This window comes from Oncorhynchus nerka, linkage group LG23 (genome assembly GCF_034236695.1).
Source record: "Oncorhynchus nerka isolate Pitt River linkage group LG23, Oner_Uvic_2.0, whole genome shotgun sequence".
NCBI lineage: Eukaryota > Metazoa > Chordata > Actinopteri > Salmoniformes > Salmonidae > Oncorhynchus > Oncorhynchus nerka.
The window spans coordinates 8,084,810-8,104,809 of NC_088418.1; the positions used below are offsets into that span (position 1 = coordinate 8,084,810).

The 20,000-nt window shown below is 40.7% G+C and overlaps 1 protein-coding gene across 1 annotated transcript in view; it reads right to left on the bottom strand.

Annotated features, from left to right (window-relative positions):
• mcu (mitochondrial calcium uniporter) overlaps positions 1 to 20,000 on the bottom strand; it is a 172,449-nt gene that overhangs the window by 88,270 nt on the left and 64,179 nt on the right. Inside the window, exon 2 of the mRNA XM_065007821.1 lies at positions 7,579 to 7,677. Coding sequence (XP_064863893.1) covers positions 7,579 to 7,677 — 99 coding nt within the window. The remainder of the gene's footprint in view (positions 1 to 7,578; positions 7,678 to 20,000) is intronic.

Sequence of the window (20,000 nt, forward strand, 5' to 3'; positions counted from 1 at the left end):
ACAAACTATCGAGGAGTTGAATATATCTATAAAATATATATATCTGTCTGAAAATAAGTTGTCACCTGTTCAGAGCCACCGGATAACGAGACAGCATCTGCCCCAGTGCTTTTCAATCTGGTGTGGCGCCGACAGTTTCAAAGCAGCAGAATGAAATGTGTTTACCAGACACATTCAATATTCACAGAAAACTATGAAAAATGTTTGACATCCTGTCAAACAACAGATACTACCAGGAAGTCCCAGCATCCTGTCAAACAACAGATACTACCAGGAAGTCCCAGCATCCTGTCAAACACCAGATACTACCAAGAAGTCCCAGCATCCTGTCAAACACCAGATACTACCAGGAAGTCCCAACATCCTGTCAAACACCAGATACTACCAGGAAGTCCCAACATCCTGTCAAACACCAGATACTACCAGGAAGTCCCAACATCCTGTCAAACACCAGATACTACCAGGAAGTCCCAACATCCTGTCAAACACCAGATACTACCAGGAAGTCCCAGTATCCTGTCAAACACCAGATACTACCAAGAAGTCCCAGCATCCTGTCAAACAACAGATACTACCAGGAAGTCCCAACATCCTGTCAAACAACAGATACTACCAGGAAGTCCCAGCATCCTGTCAAACACCAGGAAGTCCCAACAACCTGTCAAACACCAGGAAGTCCCAACAACCTGTCAAACACCAGGAAGTCCCAACAACCTGTCAAACACCAGGAAGTCCCAGCATCCTGTCAAACACCAGGAAGTCCCAGCATCCTGTCAAACACCAGGAAGTCCCAACAACCTGTCAAACACCAGGAAGTCCCAGCATCCTGTCAAACAACAGATACTACCAGGAAGTCCCAACATCCTGTCAAACACCAGATAATACCAGGAAATCCTGTCAAACACCAGATAATACCAGGAAATCCTGTCAAACACCAGATAATACCAGGAAATCCTGTCAAACACCAGATAGTACCAGGAAGTCCCAACATCCTGTCAAACACCAGATAGTACCAGGAAGTCCCAACATCCTGTCAAACACCAGATAATAACAGGAAGTCCCAACATCCTGTCAAACACCAGATAATAACAGGAAGTCCCAACATCCTGCCAAACACCAGATAATAACAGGAAGTCCCAGCATCCTGTCAAACACCAGAAGGTATCAGGAAGTCCCAACATCCTGCCAAACACCAGATAATAACAGGAAGTCCCAACATCCTGTCAAACACCAGATAGTATCAGGAAGTCCCAACATCCTGCCAAACACCAGATAATAACAGGAAGTCCCAGCATCCTGTCAAACACCAGAAGGTATCAGGAAGTCCCAACATCCTGACAAACACCAGATAATAACAGGATGTCCCAACATCCTGTCAAATACCAGATAGTATCAGGAAGTCCCAACATCCTGTCAAACACCAGATAATAACAGGAAGTCCCAACATCCTGTCAAACACCAGATAGTATCAGGAAGTCCCAACATCCTGTCAAACACCAGATAATAACAGGAAGTCCCAACATCCTGTCAAACACCAGATAGTATCAGGAAGTCCCAACATCCTGTCAAACACCAGATAGTACCAGGAAGTCCCAGCATCCTGTCAAACACCAGATAATAACAGGAAGTCCCAACATCTTGTCAAACACCAGATAGTACCAGGAAGTCCCAACATCCTGCCAAACACCAGATAATAACAGGAAGTCCCAACATCCTGTCAAACACCAGATAGTATCAGGAAGTCCCAACATCCTGTCAAACACCAGAAGTAACATCCTGTCAAACAGGAAAGTCCCAACATCCTGTCAAACACCAGATAGTATCAGGAAGTCCCAACATCCTGTCAAACACCAGATAGTATCAGGAAGTCCCAACATCCTGTCAAACACCAGATAGTACCAGGAAGTCCCAATATCCTGCCAAACACCAGATAATAACAGGAAGTCCCAACATCCTGTCAAACACCAGATAGTACCAGGAAGTCCCAACATCCTGTCAAACACCAGGAAGTCCCAACATCCTGTCAAACACCAGATAATAACAGGAAGTCCCAACATCCTGTCAAACACCAGATAATATCAGGAAGTCCCAACATCCTGTCAAACACCAGATAGTATCAGGAAGTCCCAACATCCTGTCAAACACCAGATAGTACCAGGAAGTCCCAACATCCTGTCAAACACCAGATAGTACCAGGAAGTCCCAACATCCTGTCAAACACCAGATAATATCAGGAAGTCCCAACATCCTGTCAAACACCAGATAGTACCAGGAAGTCCCAACATCCTGTCACGATACAGAGACTCTACTTCCTGTAGCATCAGCTCATGTTTCTCACCATCCCCCAACAGTAAACACAGACCGAATGTCACTAATGTGTACTGAGATACAACACACACACAGTAGCTAATGTGTACTGAGATACAACACACACACACACTAGCTAATGTGTACTGAGATACAACACACACACAGTAGCTAATGTGCTCAGAGATAGAAATATGCATGTAAACAGAACTGAGGAAGCATCTCCCACTCCAATACACACACAGACACACACACACACACACACAGCCAGGGAACCTCCCTTTTCCATTTCATTCAGAATATCAGGCAGGTAGCAGCGTATGTGTGTCTGTGAGTCTCCAAGCATGCACCAGTGCTGCTCAGCTCTACACACACACACACACACACACACACACACACACACACACACACACACACAAAAATCAAGGAAAGAGAGACTACTAGCTAATGCACTTGTCCACAGCAGAGCACTCAAGGAACAAAAATCATCTTCTCTTCATCAAATTTTAATTCCTTCCAAGTGTGTGTGTGTGTGTGTGTGTGTGTGTGTAGAGCTGAGCAGCACTGGTGAAATATATACACCTTTCAACCTGTTCAATGTGTCCTCTATAGAGCTCCAATGAGAAGCTCTGATCTGACTCGGGGACTCAGTCAGCTCGGCTAATGTTACACACAGGGCCTCTTTACAATCAGCAGGGGTTATTAATACTGTAATAATATGAAGAAGTGGGAAACGCTTTGGCCTGTTCCTTCACACACACACACACACACACACACACACACACACACCAATTGGCCTACCAGGAGGTGGCAACATCCTGTCAAACACCAGGTAATACCAACATCCTGTCAAACACCAGGTAATACCAAACATCCTGTCAAACACCAGGTAATACCAACATCCTGTCAAACACCAGGTAATACCAACATCCTGTCAAACACCAGATAATACCAACATCCTGTCAAACACCAGGAAGTCCCAACATCCTGTCAAACATCAGGTAATACCAACATCCTGTCAAACACCAGGTAATACCAACATCCTGTCAAACACCAGGTAATACCAACATCCTGTCAAACACCAGGTAATACCAACATCCTGTCAAACACCAGGTAATACCAACATCCTGTCAAACACCAGGAAGTCCCAACATCCTGTCAAACACCAGGTAATACCAACATCCTGTCAAACACCAGGTAATACCAACATCCTGTCAAACACCAGATAATACCAACATCCTGTCAAACACCAGGAAGTCCCAACATCCTGTCAAACATCAGGTAATACCAACATCCTGTCAAACACCAGGTAATACCAACATCCTGTCAAACACCAACATCCTGTCAAACACCAGGTAATACCAACATCCTGTCAAACACCAGATAATACCAACATCCTGTCAAACACCAGGTAATACCAACATCCTGTCAAACACCAGGTAATACCAACATCCTGTCAAACACCAGGTAATACCAACATCCTGTCAAACACCAGGAAGTCCCAACATCCTGTCAAACACCAGGAAGTCCCAACATCCTGTCAAACACCAGGTAATACCAACATCCTGTCAAACACCAGGAAGTCCCAACATCCTGTCAAACACCAGGAAGTCCCAACATCCTGTCAAACACCAGGTAATACCAACATCCTGTCAAGCTCAGAGTCCTGGGTCTGGACACCAAGCTCAGAGTCCTGGGTCTGGACACCAAGCTCAGAGTCCTGGGCCTGGACACCAAGCTCAGAGCCCTGGGTCTGGACACCAAGCTCAGAGTCCTGGGCCTGGACACCAAGCTCAGAGTCCTGGGTCTGGACACCAAGCTCACAGCCCTGGGTCTGGACACCAAGCTCAGAGTCCTGGGCCTGGACACCAAGCTCACAGCCCTGGGTCTGGACACCAAGCTCACAGCCCTGGGTCTGGACACCAAGCTCAGAGTCCTGGGTCTGGACACCAAGCTCACACCAAGCTCACAGTCCTGGGTCTGGACACCAAGCTCAGAGTCCTGGGTCTGGACACCAAGCTCAGCTCAGAGTCCTGGGTCCACCAAGCTGGTCCTGGGTCTGGACACCAAGCTCAGAGTCCTGGGTCTGGACACCAAGCTCAGAGTCCTGGGTCTGGACACCAAGCTCACAGCCCTGGGTCTGGACACCAAGCTCAGAGTCCTGGGCCTGGACACCAAGCTCACAGCCCTGGGTCTGGACACCAAGCTCACAGCCCTGGGTCTGGACACCAAGCTCAGAGTCCTGGGTCTGGACACCAAGCTCACAGCTCAGAGTCCTGGGTCTGGACACCAAGCTCACAGTCCTGGGTCTGGACACCAAGCTCAGAGTCCTGGGTCTGGACACCAAGCTCAGAGTCCTGCGAACTGGCATTGTGACGTGCCAGGACAACAACCTGTCCCTCAACGTCAGCAAAAGAAAGGAGTTGATTGTTGACTTCAGGAAGCAGAGGAGGGCACAGAGGAGGGAACAGAGGAGGGAACAGAGGAGGGAACAGAGGAGGGAGCAGAGGAGGGAACAGAGGAGGGAACACGCCCCGATCCACATGAACGGTACTGCAGTAGAGAGAGTCAGCAGTATTAAGTATTACATCACAGAGGACTTGACAGGGACCAACAACACCACCACTCAGAGTCCACATCACAGAGGACTTGACAGGGACCAACAACACCACCACTCAGAGTCCACATCACAGAGGACTTGACACGGACCAACAACACCACCACTCAGAGTCCACATCACAGAGGACTTGACAGGGACCAACAACACCACCACTCAGAGTCCACATCACAGAGGACTTGACATGGACCAACAACACCACCACTCAGAGTCCACATCACAGAGGACTTGACAGGGACCAACAACACCACCACTCAGAGTCCACATCACAGAGGACTTGACACGGACCAACAACACCACCACTCAGAGTCCACATTACAGAGGACTTGACATGGACCAACAACACCACCACTCAGAGTCCACATCACAGAGGACTTGACAGGGACCAACACCACCACTCTGGGCAAGATGGCGCAACAGCGCCTCTACTTTCTAAGGCGGCTGGCTGCTCTGCAAATACTACCACCGCACCGTCGAGAGCTCCCTGACCGGTTGCATCAAACTGGACTGACCACCTGCTCTGATTCTCCACATCTTAGAACACATGCACTCACACACCCACCCACACAGACACATCCACCCACCCACACTCACTCATCCACCCACACAGACACATCCACCCACACACTCACTCATCCACCCACACAGACACATCCACCCACACACACACTCACTCATCCACCCACACACTCACACACCCACCCACACACTCACTCATCCACCCACAGACACATCTACCCACACACACACATCCACCCACACAGACACATCCACCCACACACTCACTCATCCACCCACACAGACACATCCACCCACACACTCACTCATCCACCCACACAGACACATCCACCCACACACTCACTCATCCACCCACACAGACACATCCACCCACCCACAGACACATCCACCCACACACTCACTCATCCACCCACAGACACATCCACCCACCCACACAGACACACCCACCCATCCAGACACACATCCACCCACACACACATTCACCCACACAGACACATCCACCCACACAGACACATCCACCCACACCCACCCACATATCTACCCACACCCACATCCACCCACAGACACATCCACCCACACAGACACATCCACCCACACCCACCCACATCCACCCACACACACATCCACCCACAGACACATCCACCCACACCCACCCACACCCACATCTAACCACATCCACCACATCCACCCACAACGACTGTGTACAAAATAACTCCTACTATTGAACGGCAGCCCCACGCAGCACAACTAACAGTAGCAGACTCTTTTATGGTTGTAAAATACTGCCCAATTTATTCCCTTTCCCCAAAACACAGGTAAATATTGGACTATAAAATGTGCCTTCCTGTTTTACACTGATGCTAAAATGTTTATTATATTCTACTGAGACATTGACTTGATGTTGGTATTCTTATCTTTTATTGTGTCTTGTTGTCCAGAAGGAAGCTGTAGTCAGCAGTCAGGTAGGTACTGTATCTATCCAGTATCTTCAACACACACCAGGATATTCCATCTATCTGCTGTAGTTAGTCTACTGTAGTCAGTCTGCTGTAGTTAGTCTACTGTAGTCAGTCTGCTGTAGTTAGTCTGCTGTAGTTAGTCTGCTGTAGTCAGTCTGCTGTAGTCAGTCTGCTGTAGTCAGTCTGCTGTAGTCAGTCTGCTGTAGTCAGTCTGCTGTAGTCAGTCCGCTGTAGTCAGTCCGCTGTAGTTAGTCCGCTGTAGTTAGTCCGCTGTAATCAGTCCGCTGTAGTCAGTCCGCTGTAGTCAGTCTGCTGTAGTCAGTCTGCTGTAGTCAGTCTACTGTAGTCAGTCTACTGTAGTCAGTCTGCTGTAGTTAGTCTGCTGTAGTTAGTCTGCTGTAGTCAGTCTGCTGTAGTTAGTCTGCTGTAGTTAGTCTGCTGTAGTTAGTCTGCTGTAGTTAGTCTGCTGTAGCCGACACGTTCCCCCCTCTATCTACTGTAGTCAGTCTACTGTAGCCGACACGGTCCTCTGCTCTGTCTACTGTAGTTAGTCTACTGTAGCTGTTCCAGATCAACTCCTAGTGATGAGAATGTAATCTCTATGGCCCCGTCCAATTACACACACACACACCCCGCGTCACACACACACCCCGCGTCACACACACTTCCAAAAGGAGCAGGACTATAACATCTGCAGTTTGCGGTGGAGGCCTAGAGATGGATGATGTCCTCAGAGAGTCATCCCAGCTTGCGAGGCCTCTCCATTCTGAATCTAATGGAGGCTGAAGAGGCCTAGAGATGGATGATGCCTTCAGAGAGACATCCCAGCTAGCGAGGCCTCTCCATTCTGACTCTAATGGAGGCTGGAGAGGCCTAGAGATGGATGATGTCTAGGCCTCTCCATTCTGACTCTAATGGAGGCTGAAGAGGCCTAGAGATGGATGATGTCCTCAGAGAGACATCCCAGCTAGCGAGGCCTCTCCATTCGGACTCTAATCCACTCAGAAGTAGATGAGAGTCCGTAAGATTCTCTTTCTTTCACACAGTAGATTAGACACATTCCATCAGCCATAGAAACACACCCAGACAATACAATACCACTGAACAGAGGACACGGCACGGGACACACACACACACCATTACTCACCGAAACACACACACAGCAGTACTACTAACCTGGGTTGAGAGGGCGGTTGAGAGGCTGGTGGGAGGCTGGGTGAACAGTGCAGAGCGGGAGGCTGACCGCAGGCCATGTGCTCTCCTGACAGGCTGGTCCTGATGGAGGGGAGAGGAGAGAACAACAGTCAGGACCGTGACAGAACCACCCGTCAGAACACTGACAGAACCCGTCGTCAGAACACTGACAGAACCCGTCAGAACACTGACAGAACCCGTCAGAACACTGACAGAACCCGTCAGAACAGTGCGTCTGTCCCACCCGGGATGAAGAGGACGAAGTAAGTAAAACCAACCCATAAGAGCTTCCCAACCCCCCACTTCCTGCCCCCAGGTTAGTGGTGGCGCTTCAGGCAGTGATGGTCACGGAATGTTGTTGACGGTAATTCGCCAGCAAAATGACCTTAATAACCGTTCGAATAGCAAAAATATATATACATATTTCTTTTAGGTATATTTTCTCCTCTGTTCCTGACTGACTATGTACCAGAATGCCTCCAACAAATATTTACATCCTTCTAAAGAGAAACATATTCAATGCAAATATCAAAACCCACAACATTAAAAACAGACACATTCAGAGAACTACATGTTAATCTGATTCCCACACAGGAAGTGTGTGTCACGATGTCAAACATAAGTGGTGGTAGGCTGTTCTATTCTGCACATGAGAGAAGAGCTGAAGCATATAGGAGCTGTATCTACTGTAAAAGCAGTCATTTCAATGAGCAGACAACCCCGTTTTAAAACCAACTATGAGGTCATGGGTAAAAGTTGTGTGTATAAATGTATCAACAGAGCAACTCCCTCTGTAGAGCAGGGACTAGGGAAGGGATCGAGGCGATGAACACACACACACAGCTGTCACTCAATGATGAGAGTGCCTGAGCCTGCAGCAATCCGGGACAGGATTAGTAATGTTTACTATCTACCAATCTATCTATCTATCTACTGATCTATCTATCTATCTACTGATCTATCTATATATATACTGATCTATCTACTGATCTATCTATATACTGATCTATCTATCTATATACTGATCCATCTACTGATCTATCTATATACTGATCTATCTATCTATATACTGATCTATCTACTGATCTATCTATCTATCTACTGATCTATCTATCTATATACTGATCCATCTACTGATCTATCTATCTATATACTGATCCATCTACTGATCTATCTATATACTGATCCATCTATCTATATACTGATCTATCTATCTATATACTGATCTATCTATCTATATACTGATCTATCTATCTATATACTGATCTATCTATCTATCTACTGATCTATCTATCTATATACTGATCTATCTATCTATATATATCTGATCTATCTATCTATATACTGATCTATCTATCTATCTATCTATCTATATATATACTGATCTATCTATCTATCTATCTATCTATCTATCTATATACTGATCTATCTATCTATCTATCTATCTATATACCGATCTATCTATATACTGATCTATCCATCTATCTATATACTGATCCATCTATCTATATACTGATCCATCTATCTATATACCGATCTATCTATCTATCTATCTATCTATCTATCTATCTATCTATATACTGATCTATCTATCTATATACTGATCTATCTATCTATCTATCTATCTATCTATATACTGATCTATCTATCTATATACTGATCTATCTATCTATCTACTGATCTATCTATATACTGATCTATCTATCTATCTATCTATATACTGATATATCTATCTATCTATCTATCTATATACTGATCTATCTATCTATATACTGATCTATCTATCTATATACTGATCTATCTATCTATCTACTGATCTATCTATCTATATACTGATCTATCTATCTATATACTGATCTATCTATCTATCTACTGATCCATCTATCTATCTACTGATCTATCTATCTATATACTGATCTATCTACTGATCTATCTATCTATATGCTGATCTATCTATCTATCTATATACTGATCTATCTATCTATCTACTGATCTATCTACTGATCTATCTATCTATATACTGATCTATCTATCTATCTATATACTGATCTATCTATTGATCTATATACTGATCTATCTATTGATCTACCGATCCATCTATCTACTGATCTATCTATCTATCTATCTATCTATCTATCTATCTATCTATCTATCTATCTATCGATCTATCTACTGATCTATCTATCTATCTATCTATCTATCTATCTATCTACTGATCTATCTATCTATCTATCTATCTATATACTGATCTATCTATCTATCTATCTATCTATCTATATACTGATCTATCTATCTATCTATCTATCTATCTACTGATCTATCTATCTATATACTGATCTATCTATCTATATACTGATCTATCTACTGATCTATCTATCTATATACTGATCTATCTATCTATATACTGATCTATCTATCTATCTACTGATCTATCTATCTATATACTGATCTATCTATCTATCTATATACTGATCTATCTATCTATCTATCTACTGATCCATCTATTGATCTACCGATCCATCTATCTACTGATCTATCTATCTATCTATCTATCTATCTACTGATCTATCTATCTATCTATCTACTGATCTATCTATCTATCTATCTACTGATCTATCTATCTATCTATCTATCTACTGATCTATCTATCTATCTATCTATATACTGATCTATCTATCTATCTATCTATTATCTATCTATCTGATCTATCTATCTATCTATATCTGATCTATCTATCTATCTATCTATCTATCTATCTATCTATATACTGATCTATCTATCTATCTATCTATCTATATACTGATCTATCTATCTATATACTGATCTATCTACTGATCTATCTACTGATCTATCTATCTATCTATCTATCTATCTACTGATCTATATACTGATCTATCTATCTATATACTGATCTATCTATCTATCTATCTATCTATCCATCTATTGATCTACCGATCTATCTATTTATTGATCTACCGATCTATTGATCTACCGATCTATCTATCTACTGATCTATCTATCTACCGATCTATCTATCTACTGATCTATCTATCTACCGATCTATCTATCTACTGATCCATCTATCTATCTACTGATCCATCTATCTATATACTGATCCATCTATCTATATACTGATCTATCTATCTATCTACTGATCTATCTATCTACTGATCTATCTATCTATATATCTACTGATCTATCTATCTATCTATCTATATACTGATCTATCTATCTATCTACTGATCCATCTATCTATCTATATACTGATCTATCTATCTATCTATATACTGATCTATCTATCTATCTACTGATCCATCTATCTATCTATATACTGATCTATCTATCTATCTATATACTGATCTATCTATCTATATACTGATCTATCTATCTATATACTGATCTATCTATCTATATACTGATCTATCTATCTATCTATATACTGATCTATCTATCTATATACTGATCTATCTATCTATATACTGATCTATCTATCTATCTACTGATCTATCTATCTATCTATATACTGATCTATCTATCTATCTACTGATCTATCTATCTATCTATCTACTGATCTATCTATCTATATATCTACTGATCTATCTATCTATCTATATACTGATCTATCTATATATCTACTGATCTATCTATCTATCTATATACTGATCTATCTATATATATACTGATCCATCTACTGATCTATCTATATACTGATCCATCTACTGATCTATCTATTGATCTACCGATCTATCTATTTATTGATCTACCGATCTATCTATTTATCTACTGATCTACCGATCTATCTATCTATTGATCTACCTATCTATTGATCTACCGATCTATCTATCTATCTACTGATCCATCTATCTATCTACTGATCCATCTATCTATATACTGATCTATCTATCTATCTACTGATCTATCTATCTATTTATTGATCCATCTATCTATATCTATCTATCTATCTATCTATCTATATACTGATCCATCTACTGATCTATCTATCTATATACTGATCTATCTATCTATATACTGATCTATCTATCTATATACTGATCTATCTATCTATATACTGATCTATCTATCTATATACTGATCTATCTATATATATACTGATCCATCTATCTACTGATCTATCTATCTATATACTGATCTATCTATATATATACTGATCCATCTACTGATCTATCTATATACTGATCCATCTACTGATCTATCTATTGATCTACCGATCCATCTATCTATTGATCTACCGATCTATCTATCTATCTATCTACTGATCTATCTATCTATCTATCCATCTATTGATCTACCGATCTATCTATCTATCTATTGATCTATCTATCTATCTACTGATCTATCTATCTATCTACTGATCTATCTATCTATTTATTGATCTACCGATCTATCTATTTATTGATCTACCGATCTATCTATTTATTGATCTACCGATCTATCTATTTATTGATCCATCTATCTATCTATTTATTGATCTACCGATCCATCTATCTATTGATCCATCTATCTATTGATCTACCGATCCATCTATCTACCGATCCATCTATCTATTGATCTACCGATCTATCTATTTATTGATCTACCAATCTATCTATTTATTGATCCATCTATCTATCCATCTATTGATCTACCGATCCATCTATCTATTGATCTACCGATCTATCTATTTATTGATCTACCGATCTATCTATTTATTGATCCATCTATCTATCTATTTATTGATCTACCGATCTATCTATTTATTGATCTATCTATCTATATACTGATCCATCTATCTATCTATTTATTGATCTACCGATCTATCTATTTATTGATCTACCGATCTATCTATTTATTGATCTACCGATCTATCTATTTATTGATCTACCGATCTATCTATTTATTGATCTACCGATCTATCTATTTATTGATCCATCTATCTATCTATTTATTGATCTACCGATCTATCTATTTATTGATCTATCTATCTATTTATTGATCTACCGATCTATCTATTTATTGATCCATCTATCTATATACTGATCCATCTATCTATATACTGATCCATCTATCTATATACTGATCCATCTATCTATATACTGATCCATCTATCTATCTATCGATCTACCGATCTATCTATCGATCTATCTATTTATTGATCCATCTATCTATATACTGATCCATCTATCTATCTATCGATCTACCGATCTATCTATCGATCTATCTATATACTGATCCATCTATCTATATACTGATCCATCTATCTATATACTGATCCATCTATCTATATACTGATCCATCTATCTATATACTGATCCATCTATCTATATACTGATCCATCTATCTATATACTGATCCATCTATCTATATACTGATCCATCTATCTATCTATCTATCTATCTACTGATCTATCTATCTATATACTGATCCATCTATCTATCTATCGATCGATCTATCTATATACTGATCCATCTATCTATCTACCGATCTATCTATCTATATACTGATCCATCTATCTATATACTGATCCATCTATCTATATACTGATCCATCTATCTATATACTGATCCATATATCTATCTATCTATCTATCTATCCATCTATCTATCCATCTATCTATCTACCGATCTATCTATCGATCTATCTATCGATCTATCTATTTATTGATCCATCTATCTATATACTGATCCATCTATCTATATACTGATCCATCTATCTATCTACTGATCCATCTATCTATCGATCTACCGATCTATCTATCGATCTATCTATTTATTGATCCATCTATCTATATACTGATCCATCTATCTATCTATCTACCTATTTATTGATCCATCTATCTATATACTGATCCATCTATCTATATACTGATCCATCTATCTATATACTGATCCATCTATCTATCTATCGATCTATCTATTTATTGATCCATCTATCTATATACTGATCCATCTATCTATATACTGATCCATCTATCTATATACTGATCCATCTATCTATATACTGATCCATCTATCTATATACTGATCCATCTATCTATCTATCGATCTACCGATCTATCTATCGATCTATCTATCTATCTATATACTGATCCATCTATCTATATACTGATCCATCTATCTATTTATTGATCTACCGATCTATCTATTTATTGATCTACCGATCTATCTATTTATTGATCTACCGATCTATCTATTTATTGATCTACCGATCTATCTATTTATTGATCTACCGATCTATCTATTTATTGATCCATCTATCTATCTATTTATTGATCTACCGATCTATCTACTGATCCATCTATCTATCTATCTACTGATCCATCTATCTATCTATCTATCTATCTATCTATCTATCCATCTATCTATCTATCCATCTATCTATCTATCCATCTATCTATCTATCTATCTATCTATCTATCTATCTATCTATCGATCTATCTATCTATTGATCTATCTATCTATCGATCTATCTATCTATCTATCTATCGATCTATCTATCGATCTATCTATTTATTGATCCATCTATCTATATACTGATCCATCTATCTATATACTGATCTATCTATCTATCTATCTACTGATCCATCTATCTATCGATCTATCTATCTACTGATCTATCTACCTATCTATCTATCTATCTATCTACCTACCTACCTACCTACCTACCTACCTACCTACCTACCTACCTACCTACCTATCTATCTATTGATCTACCTATCAATCTACCTATCTATCTATCTATCTATCTATCTATCTATTGATCTATCTATCTATCTATTGATCTATCTATTGATCTATCTATTGATCTACCGATCTATCTATTGATCTACCGATCTATCTGCTGATCTATCTACTGATATATCTATTGATCTATCCATCTATCTATCTACTGATCTATCTATTGATCTATCCATCAATCTACTGATCGACCTATCAATCTACTGATCGACCTATCAATCTACTGATCGACCTATCAATCTACTGATCGACCTATCAATCGACTGATCTTTCAATCTACTGATCTATCAATCGACTGATCTTTCAATCTACTGATCTATCAATCGACTGATCTATCAATCGACTGATCTATCAATCGACTGATCTATCAATCGACTGATCTATCAATCCTTCAATCGACTGATCTATCAATCGACTGATCTTCAATCGACTGATCTATCTACAGTTGAAGTTGGAAGTTTACATACACCTTAGCCAAATACATTTAAACTCAGTTTTTCACAATTCCTGACATTCAATCCTAGTAAAAATTCCCTGTCTCAGGTCAGTTAGGATCACCACTTTATTTTAAGAATGTGAAATGTCAGAATAATAGCAGAGACAATTATGTATTTCAGCTTTTATTTCTTTCATCACATTCCCAGTGGGTCAGAAGTTTACATACACTCAATTAGTATTTGGTAGCATTGCCTTTAAATTGTATAACTTGGGTCAAACGTTTTGGGTAGCCTTCCACAAGCTTCCCACAATAAGGTGGGGGAATTTTGGTCCATTCCTCCTGACAGAGCTGGAGTCAGGTTTGTAGGCCTCCTTGCTCGCATACGCTTTTGATCTATATATCTACTGGTCTGTCTACCAGTTACCTGGTCAATCAGTCTACCAGTTACCTGGTCAATCAGTCTACCAGTTACCTGGTCAATCAGTCTACCAGTTACCTGGTTAATCAGTCTACCAGTTACCTGGTTAATCAGTCAGTCAGTCAGTTTACCGGTCAACCAGTCAGTCAGTCAGTCAGTCAGTCTGTATACCAGTCAGTCAGTCAGTCAGTCTGTATACCAGTCAGTCAGTCAGTCAGTCTGTATACCAGTCAGTCAGTCAGTCTGTATACCAGTCAGTCAGTCAGTCAGTCAGTCAGTCAGTCAGTCAGTCTGTATACCAGTCAGTCAGTCAGTCAGTATACCAGTCAGTCAGTCAGTCAGTATACCAGTCAGTCAGTCAGTCAGTCTGTATACCAGTCAGTCAGTCAGTCAGTCTGTATACCAATCAGTCAGTCAGTCAGTCAGTCAGTCTGTATACCAGTCAGTCAGTCAGTCAGTCTGTATACCAGTCAGTCAGTCAGTCAGTCAGTCAGTCAGTCAGTCAGTCTTCCAACTCAACCAATATCACACTGAGGCTAAGTACTGTACATCACACCAGAGAGAGAGGGGGGAGGAGAGAGAGAGAGAGGGGGGAGGAGAGAGAGAGCGAGAGGGCTGAAAGAGAAAGAGAGAGAGGGGGAAAGAGAGAGGGGGGGGAGGAGGGAAAGAGAGAGGTGGGAGGGAAAGAGAGAGGTGGGAGGGAAAGAGCTGACCACACCTTGGGGTATCAAACTCATTTTGCCCGGGGGCAACATTCAGTCATCACCGAGGTCCGGAGAGCTGTCTTTCTAATGGGTTAAATTGCCTTGCTGTCAAAATCCACAAGAAAAACTCTGCTGTCCAAATACTCCAATATTGCACTGCTCCCAGACCTGCGGCTCTTTGTCGGAGACCCAACAACACCCCGACTCTAACCTTTCTGACTGAGCAAAACCCACTCATCTATATGAGCCTCCACTACCACAGAGTCTCTTCAACATCTATATGAACCTCCACTACCAGAGTCTCTTCAATATCTATATGAACCTCCACTACCACAGAGTCTCTTCAACATCTATATGAACCTCCACTACCACAGAGCCTGGCTGTCTCCTCAACATCTATATGAACCTCCACTACCACAGAGTCTTCCTGTCTCCTCAACATCTATATGAACCTCCACTACCACAGAGTCTTCCTGTCTCTTCAACTTCTATATGAACCTCCACTACCAGAGTCTCTTCAACATCTATATGAACCTCCACTACCACAGAGTCTTCCTGTCTCTTCAACTTCTATATGAACCTCCACTACCAGAGTCTCTTCAACTTCTATATGAACCTCCCACTACCAGAGTCTCTTCAACATCTATATGAACCTCCACTACCAGTCTCTTCAACATCTATATGAACCTCCACTACCACAGAGTCTCTTCAACATCTATATGAACCTCCACTACCACAGAGTCTCTTCAACATCTATATGAACCTCTACTACCAGAGTCTCTTCAACATCTATATGAACCTCCACTACCACAGAGTCTCTTCAACATCTATATGAACCTCCACTACCGCAGAGTCTCTTCAACATCTATATGAGCCTCCACTACCACAGAGTCTCTTCAAAATCTATATGAACCTCCACTACCAGAGTCTCTTCAACATCTATATGAACCTCCACTACCAGAGTCTCTTCAACATCTATATGAACCTCCACTACCAGAGTCTCTTCAACATCTATATGAACCTCCACTACCAGAGTCTCTTCAACATCTATATGAACCTCCACTACCAGTCTCTTCAACATCTATATGAACCTCTACTACCACAGAGTCTCTTCAACATCTATATGAACCTCCACTACCAGAGTCTCTTCAATATCTATACGAACCTCCACTACCAGAGTCTTCCAGTCTCTTCAACATCTATATGAACCTCCACTACCACAGAGTCTCTTCAACATCTATATGAGCCTCCACTACCAGAGTCTCTTCAACATCTATATGAACCTCCACTACCACAGAGTCTCTTCAACATCTATATGAGCCTCCACTACCACAGAGTCTCTTCAACATCTATATGAGCCTCCACTACCACAGAGTCTTCCTGTCTCTTCAACATCTATATGAACCTCCACTACCAGAGTCTCTTCAACATCTATATGAGCCTCCACTACCACAGAGTCTCTTCAACATCTATATGAACCTCCACTACCACAGAGTCTCTTCAACATCTATATGAACCTCTACTACCAGTCTCTTCAACATCTATATGAGCCTCCACTACCAGTCTCTTCAACATCTATATGAACCTCCACTACCACAGAGTCTCTTCAACATCTATATGAACCTCTACTACCAGAGTCTCTTCAACATCTATATGAACCTCCACTACCACAGAGTCTCTTCAACATCTATATGAACCTCCACTACCGCAGAGTCTCTTCAACATCTATATGAGCCTCCACTACCACAGAGTCTCTTCAAAATCTATATGAACCTCTACTACCAGAGTCTCTTCAACATCTATATGAACCTCTACTACCAGTCTCTTCAACATCTATATGAGCCTCCACTACCAGAGTCTCTTCAACATCTATATGAACCTCCACTACCACAGAGTCTCTTCAACATCTATATGAACCTCTACTACCAGAGTCTCTTCAACATCTATATGAACCTCTACTACCAGTCTCTTCACATCTACCTCCACTAGAGTCTCTTCAACATCTATATGAACCTCTAATACCACAGAGTCTCTTCAACATCTATATGAACATCCACTACCACAGAGCCTCCGTCCCATAGGTAAAAGTGGACTATCACTTTAAGATCAGAGTAGTCCCTCCCATAGGTTAAAGTGGACTATCACTAAGATCAGAGTAGTCCCTCCCATAGGTTAAAGTGGACTATCACTTTAAGATCAGAGTAGTCCCTCCCATAGGTAAAAGTGGACTATCACTTTAAGATCAGAGTAGTCCCTCCCATAGGTTAAAGTGGACTATCACTTTAAGATCAGAGTAGTCCCTCCCATAGGTTAAAGTGGACTATCACTTTAAGATCAGAGTAGTCCCTCCCATAGGTAAAAGTGGACTATCACTTTAAGATCAGAGTAGTCCCTCCCATAGGTTAAAGTGGACTATCCCTTTAAGATCAGAGTAGTCCCTCCCATAGGTTAAAGTGGACTATCCCTTTAAGATTAGAGTAGTCCCTCCCATAGGTTAAAGTGGACTATCCCTTTAAGATCAGAGTAGTCCCTCCCATAGGTTAAAGTGGACTATCCCTTTAAGATCAGAGTAGTCCCTCCCATAGGTAAAAGTGGTGTCATGGAACGTTCCTTAATAAATAAATAAAATCCGACACTAGATCAAAACAACAAGCTTGTTTCAGGACGTGACCCCAATAGTGCTGAACATTAACCAAAATGAGTTTAAAATAACTAATTGACCAACTTAGGTTCTTATTTCTTCCTGTGAGCTCAAATGTGCACATTGCAATGCCTTTTCTCTAGAGATAAATCAGATCAGCCCGAACTGTTGATATAGTAGTGAGTTGTAGTTTCCAACAGGCCAACATTCAACAGACTTTAGCACAGAAAACATGATAATTAACTACAATGACCATAATCCATTGCGCACCTACTTCGCCAATCTGTGTTTCTTTTACACCTGCTACATAAAAGAGACAGAAGAATGTGCAATCGAGAGAGAGAGAGAGAGAGAGAGAGAGAGAGAGCAGTTTCTTCACAAGCTACAGTATCTCTATCTGAAAATACATGATCTAAGTCATAGTTGGTATTCAGCAGTCATAAAAGTATGCCTTCTTTACTTTGAAGAACTACTAAAATAGTGATTTTTGTCAGACAGCAGCTCTAGAGATGAGATGACTTGGAATTAAATAATAAAGTCTAAAAAAAAGGCCTGAAATAAATGTAATAAAACACAAACAAAATATTTTATTAAAGTAAAGTGAATAAATGACGGTCAATAAGTGATCAGCAGTAATGGACAGTCACTAAGCATCATGGGACTTTTATTGTTCTAGTCTGTGTTGTTACAGCATTCAACCCACATAATACATAATGCATGTAATGTTAATATATATTTAAAAATGAAAAGTTATAATCTAACCGAAAAGCAACTCAAAAAGCACAAATCGTTCAGCACTAGACCCCGAATGTCAACGAAACAAGTTTCCATGCGATCCTGGAAGACGATTTTCATAGTTTGGATCTCTTCCCACTGGCCAAACACTGGTTGAATTTTGAGATTATTTAAGAAATGATGTTAACTTAACTAGACTTGGACAGTATACTGTATATTCCATACACCAGAGTATTTGGGCGGTATACCGTATATTCCGTACACCAGAGTATTTGGGCGGTATACCGTATATTCCGTACACCAGAGTATTTGGGCGGTATACTGTATATTCCATACACCAGAGTATTTGGGCGGTATACTGTATATTCCGTACACCAGAGTATTTGGGCGGTATACCGTATATTCCGTACACCAGAGTATTTGGGCGGTATACTGTATATTCCATACACCAGAGTATTTGGGCGGTATACTGTATATATACCGTACACCAGAGTATTTGGGCGGTATACCGTATATTCCGTACACCAGAGTATTTGGGCGGTATACTGTATATATACCGTACACCAGAGTATTTGGGCGGTATACTGTATATATACCGTACACAGAGTATTTGGGCGGTATACTGTATATATACCGTATATATACCGTACACCAGTATTTGGGCTTATACTGTATATATACCGTACACCAGAGTATTTGGGCGGTATACTGTATATATACCGTACATACTGTA